The following is a 16611-nucleotide window of genomic DNA, read 5'->3' as shown; positions in this document are numbered from 1 at the left end:
CGGAGCCATTTTACATCATTTCATAACTATAAGACAAATAGCATGGAGCTTGTCAATTAATACATAATTAAATCTACTATGCTGTGGTGTCATGTTCTTATCTTCCCCATAAAGGTTTAAAAAGATTTCCATTTGGCCCAACTTTCATGATCGCTCCACGCCATTACATTTTATAGCACACTCATTCAAGTTGTACATTCACGTGCCCTCCACGCCATGCAATCCTGTCGATTTTAATGACCTTAACCTCTGTTTCTCCTTCGACTTTCAAAATCGGAACCATCTTCTCTAAATTCTTTGTCGAATCTTTGGCTAAAGCAAAGAGCAAAGTTTTCTTCATTTCTTGTTCACCAGATAGCCGTGCACCCCTTTTTCAAGACACACTAACTACTACCCCCGCATTTCTGGAATGAGCTCAAAGCGTCCCTTTGAAATGGCACGATGTATTGGACATTGGGACGCACCGAATATTCAAGCTTTACCATTATTTTTATTATGTGTTTAATACACAAGTATAAAGGCAATTTGTAGTATATTTTGAATCTTTTTGATAGAACTTCATTCAGAGATTTGAATTGATTGATATTCCTTGAACTTCGAATGAAGTTCAAGGAATATCTTGTTGAAGGTCTCTTGTCATTTCGTTTCTCTTAGATTAAAATAAAATTCTTTTTTATTGCTGTGCCTATATCTTTCTGAATCTTAATGATATTTAATGGGAATTTCTATATCAGTTACCTTATAAATAAAATTTTAAAATTTTGAAAAGAAATATATGCCATATTTCGGGTATGTGTACCTAAAGTTTATTTATCAAAAATATCTACATTTAATCCAATATATTTGGTTGAAAATTATAGAAAAAAAACCCTTCGAAAAAATTTGTTATTTATTGGAAAAACTTTTATATTGTAGCAATCATGCTACCAGAATCAAATTTCGAATCCATTTGGTTTAAAACATTGCATTCATGGGCCTTTTCAGTGATGCTTCAACACAGTTTATTTCAAGCAGACATACTTTATAATCAGGCTGTGCAGATTCATATTATATAAATACTGGGTTCCTTATATTGCATATCCCTTGTGTTGTACGAATCACTGAAGACGGCAGCAATCTGTTACAGATTATTTTGTTCTGTTTTTGTTTTGTTTTCGTCACGATGTGATGTGATTGTTCATTTCGGAATGAAATAAATAATTTATGTTTTAATATGCTTTTTTTTATTTTTGTTTGAATTTGGGTTAAACATTTTTGGTTAATTAGAGTAACTCATCTGTTAAAGTAAAATATATAGTGTTGGTTTTGACTTCATATCAGAAGATACCTCTAAAATATGTTCCGTGCAATTTTTACAAAAATGCTCGTAAGCATTTTCCAAAGCAAATAAAACCATTGTTGAAAGCTGTAATTCATGATCTGCTTTCTATGAAATTCCTTTTGTTCCTTTTAATGCCCTCGTAGTGGAATTTCTCCGGTAAAATGGTAGTTTATATATATTTTTTGTATAGTCGAAGTTCAAAGACAATGGGTCCATCCTTTCTTCGGAAGATAAATTCGGAAACATGCATTCATCTGAAGGTGTTCAGATACTTTTGATCACATATTATAACCACAAAAGGCTACACCGTCCCGCCCGAAGGCATTCGGATACATCTGATTGATCAAAACACCGCGAAAGCATAAGCAGGAACTTGGTAGAGTTTTTAGGGCCATCACCGGCCACAGTACAATCCCCCTCTTACGAGGTGAGTCCCACCATAAGTAGAGGATAGCCAATTCCACATCATTTCTGTAACCATCAAGAGGGCGGGAACACACCACCATGTTGGAAACTTCTTATACCCATTTTTGAAGTGCGCCTCGAGGAAGGGAGAACCTTCCCTGATGTATATTTTTAGCTTTTCAAAGGTTATTGATTTTTATTATTCTATATAGGGTTTAATAAACATTTACACTTGTTTTTATAAACTTACATCTCAAGCATTTTATTACTCTTGTTTTACTGAAGTTTTGTTGAACTAAAGTACATAATCTATAATAAGTTATTGACTCCTTTACGTGGTTTCTTTGTTTATGCTTGCCACAGTGTGGCTATTTTTGGCTCTTGTATTATTAAATCTAAACCAATCTGCCAACCAATCCTCGGAGGGATTGTTCACATATTATAACACAGTTCAGATTTTAGAACACTTGAAGACTTGTAAAGGATAACCTTACAACTGAAGTTATTAATTACTGAAACTCCCCAATAGTTGCTTTAAAAATTAAGAATTGCCATTTGATGCAAAACGTAGGCGTCAGTGACTCACGTTGCAAGAGGTGGGTGCATCCGTAGTGTTTCTGATATCACAGCATCTAGGATCTTCATATCACGCACTGCATCGTAGCTCATCTCGCCCTACGAAAATAGAAAACAAAGCGATTTTTAATAAATAATAAGGATTTATCAATGAATTGGCACATTAAATAAAGCTATAAGATTCACAATAACATGATTAGGGATTGCAATACCGGTATACCGGGATACTGAATACCGGTATTTTGAGCCATTTGTACAATTTTGTAATACCGGTATTCACGAGCTTAAATACCGTTTTTTTCGGTATTTACAAAAAAGTTTTTAAATTGTCTCAACTATATGTTCAGGGATCGCCAACATAGCAAAATAGTGTACATTTTTCTTTTTATGTCTCCCTAATGGATGAAATGAATTAGACTGTGAATGCAAAATTGCATTGTACAATCAAGAGAAGTGATAAATACTGCTTCACAACGGATTGTAAAACCCTCCGCTCTTTTGCGCATGCTTTAGGAGAGGTTTAATGAGACAAAATAGGGATGAGAGGAAAGATGAAAGGAGATGATGTCAGAGAGAATATAATTTATTAACAGCTAGTGCAACAATAAATTTCATGTTGCAGTCACTGAAAGAACAGCACACATCACTATCTGAAGAATTATATATCGCACTGAAAAATCGCACAGAAGAAAGGCATACCGAAATAAAAAAATGTTTTACGGTATTTACATAATTATAATGATATTAAAAATGAAAATGAAAAAGAAGAAAAGAGACTAATCAATTCAAATCTGATCAAGTTTAAAGTAAATTTTCTTAAAATGTTTTACCCACAAACCTATCCACATTCAGAAGAATTTGGTACAGTTATCGAAGATTATGATGACACTCATGTCGATGGGGAAAAGGAATTGTCTCTTGAATAAAAATTAGATTTAGCGATAAATAAAAACAATTTCAACGAACCAAAATACAATACAGAAATCAGCTATATCCAAAACCATCCCACGAGAAGTCGATTTATTTGATGTAAATACTTGGAAAAAGTATATCACGCATTGCTAACAGTACCATCAACTAGCGTAGATGCCGAACGAACGTTTTCGACAGCTGGTCATTTTGGCACAAAATTACGTTCCAGGCTTAATGACAATATAATTGATGCAATATGTTTTTTAAGATCACATTACAAAAATTTGTAATAGTACTAGACTGAATAGTGATATTTACACTTTTTTGTGGTTTAAATAAATAAGATGTTGCTTTACTTTTTTTGTGATTCTTTATATACCGTTATAATTTATAAGTTACAAATTATTATTTGTGACATTTACACTCTCTAATAAAACTGGCAAATAAAACAAAGAAACGCATGTGTTTTCTTTCTTTTTCTAAAATTTCTAATACCGGTATTAAAATCGGTATCTCGGTATTAAGATCTAAAAAATACCGAATACCGGTATTGAACTTTTGGACCGATATTGCAATCCCTAAACATAAGGCATTAGAAAATAAAATTCTATAAAAGAAAAAAAAAATGAATAATATTTTGCATCCTAGAGAAAACCAGTGGGGGTGGTCTGCCCTCAAACTTTCTCGTATACTCTCATATTGAAATGTTTTCCCACACTAATCGCGAAAAATTATAATTTTGAGTAAGGCAGAAAATGTCTTACATAACATTGCCAAACAATAGTTACAAAATATAAATAAATAATAAAATTAGCATTTTTACAAAATTTATCCTTGATTCTTGGAAAGTTTTTTTTTTGTGTGTGTGTGTGTGATTAATTCTTGTCATGCAGTTAATCGCATTCTAAAATCTAACTTGCGCTTTAGACGCATTTTTCCCAAGTTATTTACCAAATTTGATCTATTTAAATTATTGCGCGCTGAGTTATTGCGTTTACATGCTTCTGAAAGTACAGACAGAGAGATATTCAACTTCTTGTAGGAGTTGACTCAATATTTGAAGGTATCTATACCATGGATGTTAAATGCGTGTACTAAATTTGTCCATCTAGCTCTCTTCATTTTGTAGCTATCGCGTTAATTTATATTCGAACAGTCGAAATAGACAGACTTCTTCAAAATTTGACAAAAATCTACAAATTTGGAGTAAAGTCCGTATACCAAATTTTATCCGTCTAACTCAAAGCGTTTTTGAGTTCTCTTTGTCACAAACAGACAAATGTTAAAAATGTGTTTTTCGAAATCAGGGAAATGTTCGAAATGTGGAAATTTTTCAAAATCTCGTTTTGAATTTTTTGACCATGACAATACTTTCTCTATACTTCTTACACTGGGAAATAATGAATATTACAGCATTCACATCCGCAAGGATAGTAACAAATTCATTGGTCTGGTGTTGCAAGAACTTCTTTACACCATATCTAATTCTACAACCTCTGGTATTATTCCAAAATACTAACATGTTTCTCGAAAGCTTCGTCTACTTCTTTGATCAACTTTTCCTGCCATTCGGGATTCATTGCCAGGCAATAGGAACAAAAAGTGAGATTAGAAGATGTCGTCTCGTATCCTACGAAGAAGAACAGGACACACTGGGCCAACAGCTCTATTTCAGAAAGTGCTGGGGGAAAAAAGGAAAAGAAAGAAATTAGAAAAAGAAATGACTGTACAAAACATCCTCTGTGACACGATGAGCTTCTATGTTGCATAAAGCTGATTGTTAAGAATACTGCCATCATAGTCATATTCGCACATGTTCCTTTCAATGACAGAATAAACAACAGTAAAACAAATAGCATTCATTAGTTATATATCAATCACATTCACAAAACCACATTTATAGAAGCAGTATGAGTAGTTTCTCCACAACTTTCTCGCATTCATTCTAATAAATAACTCATATCACAAAAAAAAAAAATCATGAAGCGCGGTTAAGGCTTCGAATGCCTTGCATTGTACCTAACATTAGATAATAAATATTGATTTTTTGGCTTGAATTCGGTATTTTTCTTGAATCTATTGTGTAATCCTTGATGATTCATTTCGGAAATGAATCCCTTTCATGTGGTTAATGATATCCGGAAAGACAAATTTAATTTATGACTTAGACGTGTTCTCTTCAACTAATTAATTTCAAAATTTGATACAAAGCTACAATTGTAATCACAAAATCACATAAAAAATGTCATATATTTAAACTATTGCCTTTTTGTTCGAGTTTTTTGAAGATTACAATGTTTTTTCTACACTTCGTGTGCGAGACGGTAAAAACATAAGGCTTTATCGGATAAATTTCCCAGTGAGGTAATTAATGTGCCAATAACATTAAACGGATATTTTGTAGCAGCATTGCAAAGACAATGACAAACCTTGCTTATCATTTAACAGAAAAAGAATAGTGCAAACTACAAACATTATAACAGACTTGCATTATGTATTAGAAAAACTGGGCGGTTAGAATTCAAGTTATAAATATCTCTGAAATATTCGCTGTTCATCAGAATTCAGGCTCAACATCGCATTGTTGGCAAATAGTGAAATGTCCCCAACTTACTTTTGTATTTCTGAGCCGGTAATGCTATCCCGTCGCTCACAATACTTCCAAAGCGATCCGTTTCGTCCTCGGCGAGTTCTGCAAGCTCCTCACGTTTGGCTTCATCGGCAGCATCCATCAAGATTTGAAGGAAGTCGTTGTACCTCTGAAAATGGGAAATGCACAATGAGGGTCGGGTGATATTGTGTCAACCTATACAAAAATAACAAGTACATGAAACTGATATAAACTATGAGCATCAAGTACTTACTATTAGTTTTTGGACTCGAATTATAATCTCCTCGGCTTCATTCGTTTTCAATCCAGTAGTCCTATATCAATCTTATACTAAGTATTCACTTCTCTATCCTATCTTGGTGACACTATTAGTATACGTGATGTTTCTTTTAATTATATATATATATATATATATATATATATATATATATATATATATATATATATATATAAATTCCTAATTAATTTCTTAATTTAACCCACATTAACTTCATTCTAAAATGTTATGTTCTTTTCTGTTCCAGTTCCACCTTTTTTATTTAATTAATGGCACACGAGCTTTGTAAAGTGTCCTCTCTCTTCGCCGTTTTTCCTATGTAATATTATTCAATTGCATGACAAAATATTGTATACTAACAACGCCTTTCCTTTCAACATCTCCCCCGCCCGTCAATCACTGTCAAAAATCTGGTCTCTAGCAAAATTCTAATTTAGAATCATATTCCAATCAGTATCAGCTACCAGTTAGTCTTGGCGTAGTGCAAGAACAGATACATACCGCACACCTGCTTTCATTCCGATGGGAAGAGAATCGGTTACCGACTGTATTATGTGCATTAGAGAATCAGTATTAACCAGTACTTAAAGCAGTAAAACCAGGTGTCAATCCAACCCTATATGCAATTATATTTTGTCAGAACATATTCCCACGTAAATTTTCATAAAAATGCTCAGATATGTACTCACCCTGCCAGTCTCTTTCCTCTTCTGGATGACACTCATCGTTACATTCCTGAAGAAATGGTCCGGATCAATCCTAACAGGATTCAGCGATAACGGAACGAATTTCCAGAACCAGGCCGGAGCGTTCACTGGAAGATAAAAAAAAAAGTAAATCATTAAAATAACAAAATTAGTTTAGTTGTATTAACGTCCCGCTTTAAAGCAGCACTAAAACTATTTTGGAACGGACCTCGTCCTTTTGAACCGCGGTCAGATGACGAGGACGACTCCTGAGTTGGCAATCCCACCTTTCCAAACTTCAATGCCACACCAGCGGGAGGATGTTTGGCCCGGCGAATTTAACGTGCATCAGACTCGCTTACACGACGGTTCTTTGGTGGAATCGGGTCTCGCACCCGAAACGGTTCGGTTCCGAAGCCGAGTCCTTACCACCAGGCTACAACGGCCCATTGCAGAATCCAGCAAACATCATAGGAGAGCTTTTTTATGTTACAAATAAAGATAAATTGCTTAATGTTTCAACGCCAGGTATCGTCTGAAACCAACAATCCTCTGAAACTTTCTCAAACACTCAAAAGTAACAAATATATAAATCCCCACGGCCACCAAATTTAACAAACTAGGTTGAAAATCTTAATTACGGGTGGTTGGAAAGATTGGTGGTTAAACCCCCATGAAGGACTCCCATCCCAGCTCGATATGGCAGATTTATAGGTCAACCCTTATATGAATTACACCTACACAGGAAGTGTTTAATAAATATACAGGTTTGAGAATAACTAAAAATGTTGTATAATTTCTGGATCCACGTCAGTGGAGAGAGGCTAAAGTAATAACAGTAGCACAAATAAAAAGAAATCAGTTTGACTAAATCGCAAATTATCGTGGTGGATTATGGTGAGTGGTTCCATCATCAAGGTGTTAATCCCTGCATAAAAAATTATTGACCTTGCGCAGGGCCACAAACTGTACTTGTGCTCATTTTTATTTTTTTTTTCACTTCGTAAAATAATAAAAAAAATGTGAGTATATATTTTGGGCGAGTTTTTTTATCCGAAATATTTTTGAAACCAAAAATTGACATAAAAAACACTATAATTTTAGTAATAAAATTGCATGCTTAATTTTATTTGTCTAAATTGTTACGCGTTTTGAATTATCACGTTTATATGCATGAGAATGTACAAACCAAATAAGTACATCCTTCGATGGATGGATTTGGTTCAAAATTTGCTAGATATCTTCAATTTAGATACAAAAAGTGTGCATTTGATTACATATATCTAGTCTTAATGCTTCGAAAATATCGTGCTCGCTTGTTTTCAGAGAAGGCAGATAACAAGCTTCCTGTTAATGGATTTCGTTCAAGATTTGATAGAAATCTTCCCATTTTGTGTAAAGAACAAATTTTATCCATCCAAGTAAAAGCTATTTCGAGTTATAATGTTCACAAGGAAACAGATGTCAATCGAAAAATGTGCTTTTGAACTAGAGACGTTTGAAATATTTTAATTTGTCAAAATTTCCAATCGACTTTTTTACGGTTCTTACTTATTACTTTCTCTTATACGAAATATAGAGACAGAATTGTAATTGTCAAGAAATTCGAATTCGAAAATTTGACAAATATCCACGTTTTCGAAAAACATTTTTTTCGCATTATGTCTATCTGTCCGTCTGCCTATCTTTGACAAAGATAATTTAAAAACGCTTTGAGATACACTGATGAAATTTGGCCTACGGTTTTTACACTAAAGTTTTAGATTTCTATCAAATTTTGAACAAAATCTGTTCAAAGGAAGTCTGTCTGCCAAGCTGTTTGAAAACAAGTTAATTTGATTACAATAAAAAGGAAAGAGCACGATGGATTAAACCAAGAACACAAATTTATCATCTAAATTGAAGATTCATATCAAATTTTGAGCCAAATTCAATAAGGGGTTGTTCACCTCTCAGTCTGTGCGTTCAGAAGCATGTAAATGCGATAAATCAAAAACAAAAGGGCTTATATTCACTGAGTGGCCAAATTATTATGACCACCTCCTCAATGCGTTGTTGGACCACCTTTAACCCGTAATACTGCTCACATTCTTCTTGGCATAGCATTTGTGAGATATTGGTAGATGGTAGGAGGAATTTGACCTGGAGTCAAATTCCTCCTACCATCCCCATACCCGATGAACTGCACTTTCCAGTTCCTTCAGATTGGATGGCACTGGATCCAACTGTCTGATGCCCGGTTCGATCTCATCTCACAAATTCTCAATTGGATTGTGATCTGGTGACTGTGCGGGCCACCGAAGGCAGGCAAAGTCAGCGCCATGCTCTTCGGGCCATCTGATGGCAATACCAGCTGTATGACAAGGAACATTGTTTTGCTGAAATTATCCATCTCCCGCAGGGTACATCATTAACATAACAGGATGTGCTTGATCTGTGAGAACACTTAAATACCCTGGGACATTTAGACGTTGTTCCACAGTAATCAAAGGACCCGTGCAATGCCAAGGAAACAAGCCCCAAACCGTAATATTGCTTCTACCAGCTTGAAGTATTGTGGCAATGCAGTTGGGGTTCATGCTTTCGTGTTGTTTTCGCCATATCCGAACCCTGCCATCTGATTGGTGTAATTGAAAACGCGATTCATCAGATCACATGACCCTTTTCCAGTCATCTACTGTCCAATCCATATGTGCCTTTGTAAACTGGGGACGTCTGCTCTTGTTCAAGGCTGACAGCAGAGGCTTTCGAACAGGTCATCGGCTCTCATAGCCTATACGGTGTAACGTGCGCCGCACAGTTCGCTGAGAGACGTTCGTAGTTGCTCCTTGGAGTGGACAACTCTGGCAAGTCTCCTTTCAACTTGAGCATTCTGTAGCCTGTGACGACCACTAGCCTGACGTTGAGACACGTTTTTCCCTTTTTGTAGCTATCTCGCCTTCTTGCGGCAACACTATGACGCAATGGCTCATTTTGCATAAAACTGTCAAGTGGTCATAATAATTTGGCCACCAGTGTATATCAAATTTCAAATAGGATTTTGCGCAGTTGTTATTCTATGTCAAATTTTGGTTTCAATAAATACTCGAGAATACGCGTCTAAAGCATAAATTCAATTTTATTAGAGAGTATAGAGAAAGTTGTGGGGAAACCACTTCCTCTAATTTTCAGTATACTTTGTGCATTCAATTTGATGCATGAAATGAAACTTTTCTCAATTGGAATCATATGCTTTTTGCACGAGATGAGTCTAACAGTGAGTCTCATGTGTTATTTTTGAAAGCGTTCTTTTGAAAATAAATAGAAAAAGTACTAATAGTATTATTTTTACTTCTGTTTCTGTTCTCTTTTCATTGCTTCAGGGAAGGGAATATCACGTTTTTATATGTTGATGCTAGAACAACTCGATAGGACATAAGTTTCAGAGTTGATTTAGAGTAGAAAAAGTCGTGATTAGTTAAATTAATATATTTTTAAGTTCTTCTAGATGTAAAAAATTTAAGTACATCTACTTCTAATTTTTTTTTAGTTAAAATAATAATTTACCGGTTTGATTTATGAATCCACGGATTCTATTTATCTTTCTTGACAAATTAATAAAGGATGTTATTATCGGTTCCGTGAGTTTCCACTTTTTTGGGGATGGGGGGTATCATTTTTCTCTTTTTTTTTAATAGTAAATAAATGAAAATTTTGCAATTTAACATACTGTAATAATTTCCTACCACGAAGAAAAAGTAGAAGCTCTTCCGTTTTCGCTGCACGACCATCTTATCCTATACGACAAAGTTATCAAATTGCAAAGAAATATTTATCTGAAAAAAATTGAAGTCCTAGGTCTCAAAAATTTCTTCCACATCTCATTCTTATACACAAAATGAAGCTTCTGGTTGCACCAATGCGACTGATGCTCAAAGTAAATTCGAAACGGCAACTGACCAATACCAATGAAATACCTGTAAAGAGAACAGACAGTACTGTGACCAAGATATGTCACAAAGGTCCTTCGACATTAAAGAAATATTTACTAAAATATTCCAAAGTGGTATAAAGTATTGATTTTCCCCTCATATCTGTTGTTCTATGGACAGACATTTAAATTTCTCTTGACAATTTACATCTTAACGAATGTTTGGGAAACTCCTGCGCCATTGATTTCTTTTTATAAACATTTTGAAATGAATATAAAACCAAATGAACGGTAACTTTAATAAATTTTTTACGTTGATTATTTACTTCATATTTAATTTTGCATATTTTTCTTCATGCGTTAGTTTTTGTCGCATTTTTGAATTTCCTTTTTTTTTTTTTTTTTTTTTTTTTGCCTTTTTGTCAATTACGTCCCTTAAAAAGAATCATCTTCATTGACTTAATGATTCGCCTAACAATGTAAACATAAAAACCTGCGATGTATCAAAGAAAATTGTAATTTGAACTCTTACAAGCGAGGATCATGACAAAGATGCTGAAGCCATCCACCATCTTTTTCACGTGCTGCACAAATGCATTCTGCGGATCGTTGTGGGAATCAATCTGGGTTCCGAACGCAGAATTGGCTATCACGTCCATGGTGAAGGCGCCAAACAAACTGAAATAAAATCAGAATTAAGAAGAGATCAGAAACGTGATATAATATACATTAAGCTTTTTGGTACATTAAGTCATCGTGAAACTTATTTCGTACCTTCTGCAATTTAATGAGTAAAATTACCCACTTATGGATGTGTCATTAAAGTTCCATCATCTTAAATTGTATCAAAGCATTTTATTGCTAATAATTTCCACTTTATATGCTTTCATTTTTAATGAAAATTATGACTGTTTCCTCTCATTCAGTTTACATTCCAACTTTTTCAGAAAATAACTCGTCTTTCTACTGATTTATAGAGGCTCAATAAATAACGTGATCATCTGGACCGTAACAGTACCACATTTCGTTAAATATCAAAACAAGAGTTTTGATATGTAATAGGGAGAACGAGTCTAATCAAATGGAATATGGATGTCTATAAATTTTTGCACACTCACTCTCTTTTTTCACTGATCCCTTCTGCAGATCCACTAAAACTACTAATTCTCATCGTCATGTTTTAAAGACTAATAGTGTATTTGGCGAGCAATAATGCATTTGATATTGCAATTCAGAATTGGAAAAAAATTAGATTATTTGTTTATTTATCATATACCAGGGTCTGGTTTTTGGTTTGGTTATATTAACGTCCCGTTTCAAACAACACTAGGGCTATTTTTGACGGACATCGTAATTTTGAACCGCGGTCAGATGACGAGGACGATACCTGAGCTGACACCCCCCTCTCCACACCAGCGGGAGGACGTTTGGTCATGACGGATTTAACGTGCAACAAACCCCCTTACACGACGGTTCTTCGGTGGAATCGGGTCACGAACCTCAAACCCTCCGGTTCGAAAACCGAGACCTTACCACCAGGCTACCGCGGCCCATACCAGGGTCAGGAATTATCGGGAAAAAGTCGTCAAAGATGTTATGTTTATTGATATCATCTATTAATCGTTAAAAAATTAACTAAAAATATTTTGGCAATATTTACTGAGATCAAATCGCCCAAAAATATTTGCCATGTTAATCTACTGAGTATGCTCGCCAATTCCAAGCGGTTAAGCTTCAAATTCGCTAATGGCGAGTGGTTAATACACATTGACACCAAAAAAGGTTGAGCGAAATTATTGTTGTTGTTTTCTAATGGCACTTGCCATGGACAAGCTCACTGACGAAGTAAGCGATTTTAAGCCAAGGGAGCGTATCTTGTTTTAGTAGAGCCAACAGTACGTCGTAGCTACTCACGCATCCCCTTTTCCACCACAACCCCTTTTTACAGAGGGGCACATTCACACATCTCACAGATAGAACAGATGAAGAACAATCATGCGCGGACCGGGACTCGAACCCAGTACTCGGACTCGCGCCCAGATCACGGGGAAGATGCGCTATCCCCATGCCAGGACATCGGCGAGCGAAATTTTAAATACATATAACGATGTGTCTGTATTGTTTGTCTTTTTTTCCTCGTGCTCTTTTGTTACATATACATATACCAAAATTATTTCATGCTATTTCCATGGGAGAACAAATTATTATCGTTTTGAATGGTATTCACACGAAAAATATTAATAAAAGTTACAGTAGAATTTCATTGAAAATTCGGAAAATCATTATTGTTATTTTCTTCGACATACTTTACAGCTTACGTATTCTCAATTTGAGACAATGTCACATCGTATGAGCCTTTCAGTACTCTTCTGGATTTAGATGTAGCATAAATGAGAATCAACAACTATTGAAGATGGTAATGGTTTTGTTTTTTGGCTCAGATTTTAACCAATATTATTGAAAATGTATTATCAATATATGATATAACAACGATTTGCTTTTTATGATTGCGTCAAATACTGAGTTTTCTTTTTAAAGAAATATAATTGTGAGATAATATCTCCTATACGTATTCTAAGGAAGCAACTTACTTTCATTTCGAGGAGTTCATTCAGGTTTTTAACTCAGGTGCTGCCTAGTATGGCTTCGATAAATGCACTGAGTCTTTTGGCTCATGACAAAGAACGATAGAAAACCATTCTATGCTTTCCGAATTTTAGAAAGATATATTCCCACCGGCCTTTTTTCATGTCTTATATCCGTTTGAGAAAGGTCAATCGATGTAGGTCTTTTAAACCAGATATGCTAGATAAGGCAGAATTTAAGTCATCTCCTAAGTTATTTGAAATGCTTCATATTGGCATATTTTGATTCATGTTGAAGTGTTCATAATCTGAAGTTTTTAAGAATCGAAATTTGACTGTGCAGTTTATTAAAATCTTTAGAGGTAATTGTTATAAATCAGTTAGAAATAAAACTTGTAATTTGAAATAAAAAAAATAATATACCCTTTGCAATCGACTGGTTTTCCTTCTTTATAGTGTCTCTCGCACACTTCTAAGAGCGATTTTGTACATTCATTAATAATTGATCCCATCTGAAAAAGAAATAAAAGTTACGATTTTATGAAGTTCATTTAATTCTCTGTTAACACAAAATATTGTAGGATATCTCCACAATGTTATTTAATATTCTGAATGCCGGACGATATCGAGAAGATATCGTAACAATGTTGTACGGTATTTTGTCCTAATGGATATGTTGAATATATAATACACTTTCATTTAACCTTCGCTAACTTTAATGTTGGTTGTTTAACTTTATTGAGAATGATATTCATCGGTGACAAAATTTTGGATTCGAGTATTCGTTGTGCCAAAGACGAGCCGTCTATGCGAGTCGAATGCACTTGAAATTCATCACTCTCAAACGATGTTGTCTTGATGGGAAACTTAACGCATATCACTGCCACGACTCACGCCTTATATTCGGGCCATCTATCTAATTAGATGACCCCTTCTTTTGTATCTTTTAACTATAGTAGAGAAGGAGTCATCTAATAAGAGAGATGGTTTTGTACCATTACATATTATCTGCAACGCACAGGCGCGTAATGCGGCAATCAATCTGTTAAAGTACTGCCTGCATGTTATCTAACCAAGGTTCAAAATGCAAAGGCTCCTCCCCAATCAGTCCTTACATTGCTTCAAAACAAAATACTGACCTAAATGAGGTTAAACAAGCAGGATATATATATATATATTTATTTTTTTCCTTGGTAACTTCTTGTATACATTATTTTGCTTCAGATTTTGCGTCATTGACTTTTAGACGCTGTTAAATCCTTATCTAATTGAACATGAAATAATATTTTGTTGTTTTCGATCATTGCTGTGGCAAATTTACTAGAAAAAATGAAGCAATGATTTTTTTGTTCATCTTAATAAAACGATAACAGAAAGCAGAAGCGGAGATTTCCAAGACAATAGAAGACCAATTCCACGCTTTCCGAATTTTAGAAAAATTCAATTTAATGACTAAAGAGAATAAAATTAATTTAACTACTAACGGACATTCTAATAGAGATCGGTTCTTAAAATTGGAGAAATTTTAATATTAATATTTGTCTTTATTCAATAAACTCGTAATTTTTTTTAACATTCTTGTATTTAAATTCTTCAATTAGATATTTCATTCAAATTCGTCATTTATGTAAAATTGCATACTGATTGTTTCTACTATTTATAAAAATATAGAGCATTAATTATTTGATTTTGTTTGATCTTTTTGAATTTTATCAGTTCAGTATTAATACTAATGCTTTTTATAATTTTCCATAATCAAATTTTACAGATTAGATTATTTTAAGATAAAAAATAAAATGGAGAATTCAATGGATGGTATGTTAAAAATAATATTAATCTGAGATGGAATAATGTTTTTTGTATAAAAAAAATATTGCAAAACTTATGTATACTGTATTACAAAAAATATTTCAAAGTCCAAAATGCGAAACGCTAAAAAAATAAAATTCTTACATAACTTACTTCCTTTTGAATTCTTAAATTATTTCTTCAATCACAGAGACAATGTTTATACATTTAAAGAATTTATGAGGGTTGGAAATTTAGAAAAGGCAACAATATGACAGCAATCTTTTAGAATACAGGTGCAAGCTTTAAACATTTAAAGTCTTTTAATAATGGTAGTCAATAGCTTTGTTGTTTTGTAAGAATTGCTGCCAATCGAAGAATACCTACGGTAATGCTGCTGCTGGTTTGGAGGGACCATTCTGTCGCCTAAAGGATCTCTGGAAAATGTAGAAATGCACCAGTGACAAATTTTTCCTGGGAGTAGAATTTTATCTAACCAGAATTGAAGCTCCAGTGATTATAATTCTATTCAAAAGAAGAAGGAGCCATTTTGTTGTATTCATTATACCGCTATTGAAAAGAATCTAAAAGCGACGAACACTTCATCTGAAGCATTAACTGAACTGTCACTTCTTGAGGTATTCTGTGACATCCATATCTCTGGTACATAACACAAACATTTTATCTCTTTAATAATCTCTAAGTCTGTCGCTTTCAGAATCTCTGGAACAGTTCTGTAAATACCAGTAACAGTTTTTTTTTCTCTTGTTGGGATTTAAAACATAACCGTTAACCGTATTGAAGCCCCTGTTGATTCGATTCCAATGAAAAACAATGAAAAAGGAACTACTTTCTCCCACATTTTATCTCACTGCTCCAGTTATTCCAGAATGGCCACACGAAACATCAACCGATGTGGCACATCTCTACGTATTCTACGACTTTTACATCAGTGGTATACAATAATGGGAATTATATAAAAGGGCAATAAATATTGCAAGCTAGCACCAGCGTTAAATTGATTTTATTTATATAATTATTGCAATTAAGTTTCCAACCTTCATATTTTAAGAGCTTATAATGCATTGTTAATTGTGGCTAAAGGAGCATACCTGTCTCATTCTCTTCGAAGTGAAAGCGGGCGTGATGATAGTTCGGACGCGTTTCCATTGCTCTCCCGTCAAAGCGCTCACGTTGCAGTCAGAGAGTGGATCGCCAAGCGATGCATCCTGTAAAAAAAGATGATTTAAAAAGAATTGATTCTTTATTTACTTCTGAAGTTTCATATTTCAAAACATCAATATGTAGAAACATGGCACTAAAATGACTAATTTTCAATAGAAATCTATTTACACAAAACGCCATGTTAGGCAATTGAGACTAACCCACCAGTGGAATCGAGGCAAAAACTCATGCGCTTTTCCTCTGATCGTGCTCTTAATATACTCTACGATGTCACCGAGGTTACTAGAAACTTTTACTGGTGGCTTTTTCCCAAGCGAAATGCAAATGTGGTTTAGAGTTTTTCTTAAAACTCTTC

The 16611-nt window shown here is 34.2% G+C and overlaps 1 protein-coding gene across 1 annotated transcript in view; it reads right to left on the bottom strand.

The window, feature by feature from the left end:
• LOC129983956 (uncharacterized) overlaps positions 1-16611 on the bottom strand; it is a 99804-nt gene that overhangs the window by 70492 nt on the left and 12701 nt on the right. Inside the window, exons 5-11 of the mRNA XM_056093689.1 lie at positions 16184-16300; positions 13707-13795; positions 11231-11376; positions 6792-6916; positions 5829-5973; positions 4735-4895; positions 2313-2401 (exon numbers count right to left, since the gene is read on the bottom strand). Of these exons, the coding sequence (XP_055949664.1) occupies positions 2313-2401; positions 4735-4895; positions 5829-5973; positions 6792-6916; positions 11231-11376; positions 13707-13795; positions 16184-16300 (872 nt within the window). The remainder of the gene's footprint in view (positions 1-2312; positions 2402-4734; positions 4896-5828; positions 5974-6791; positions 6917-11230; positions 11377-13706; positions 13796-16183; positions 16301-16611) is intronic.

This window comes from Argiope bruennichi, chromosome 9 (assembly GCF_947563725.1).
Source record: "Argiope bruennichi chromosome 9, qqArgBrue1.1, whole genome shotgun sequence".
Taxonomy (NCBI): domain Eukaryota; kingdom Metazoa; phylum Arthropoda; class Arachnida; order Araneae; family Araneidae; genus Argiope; species Argiope bruennichi.
Note: the sequence above shows the minus strand (reverse complement) of the source record. Positions and strands in the feature narration are given on the sequence as shown.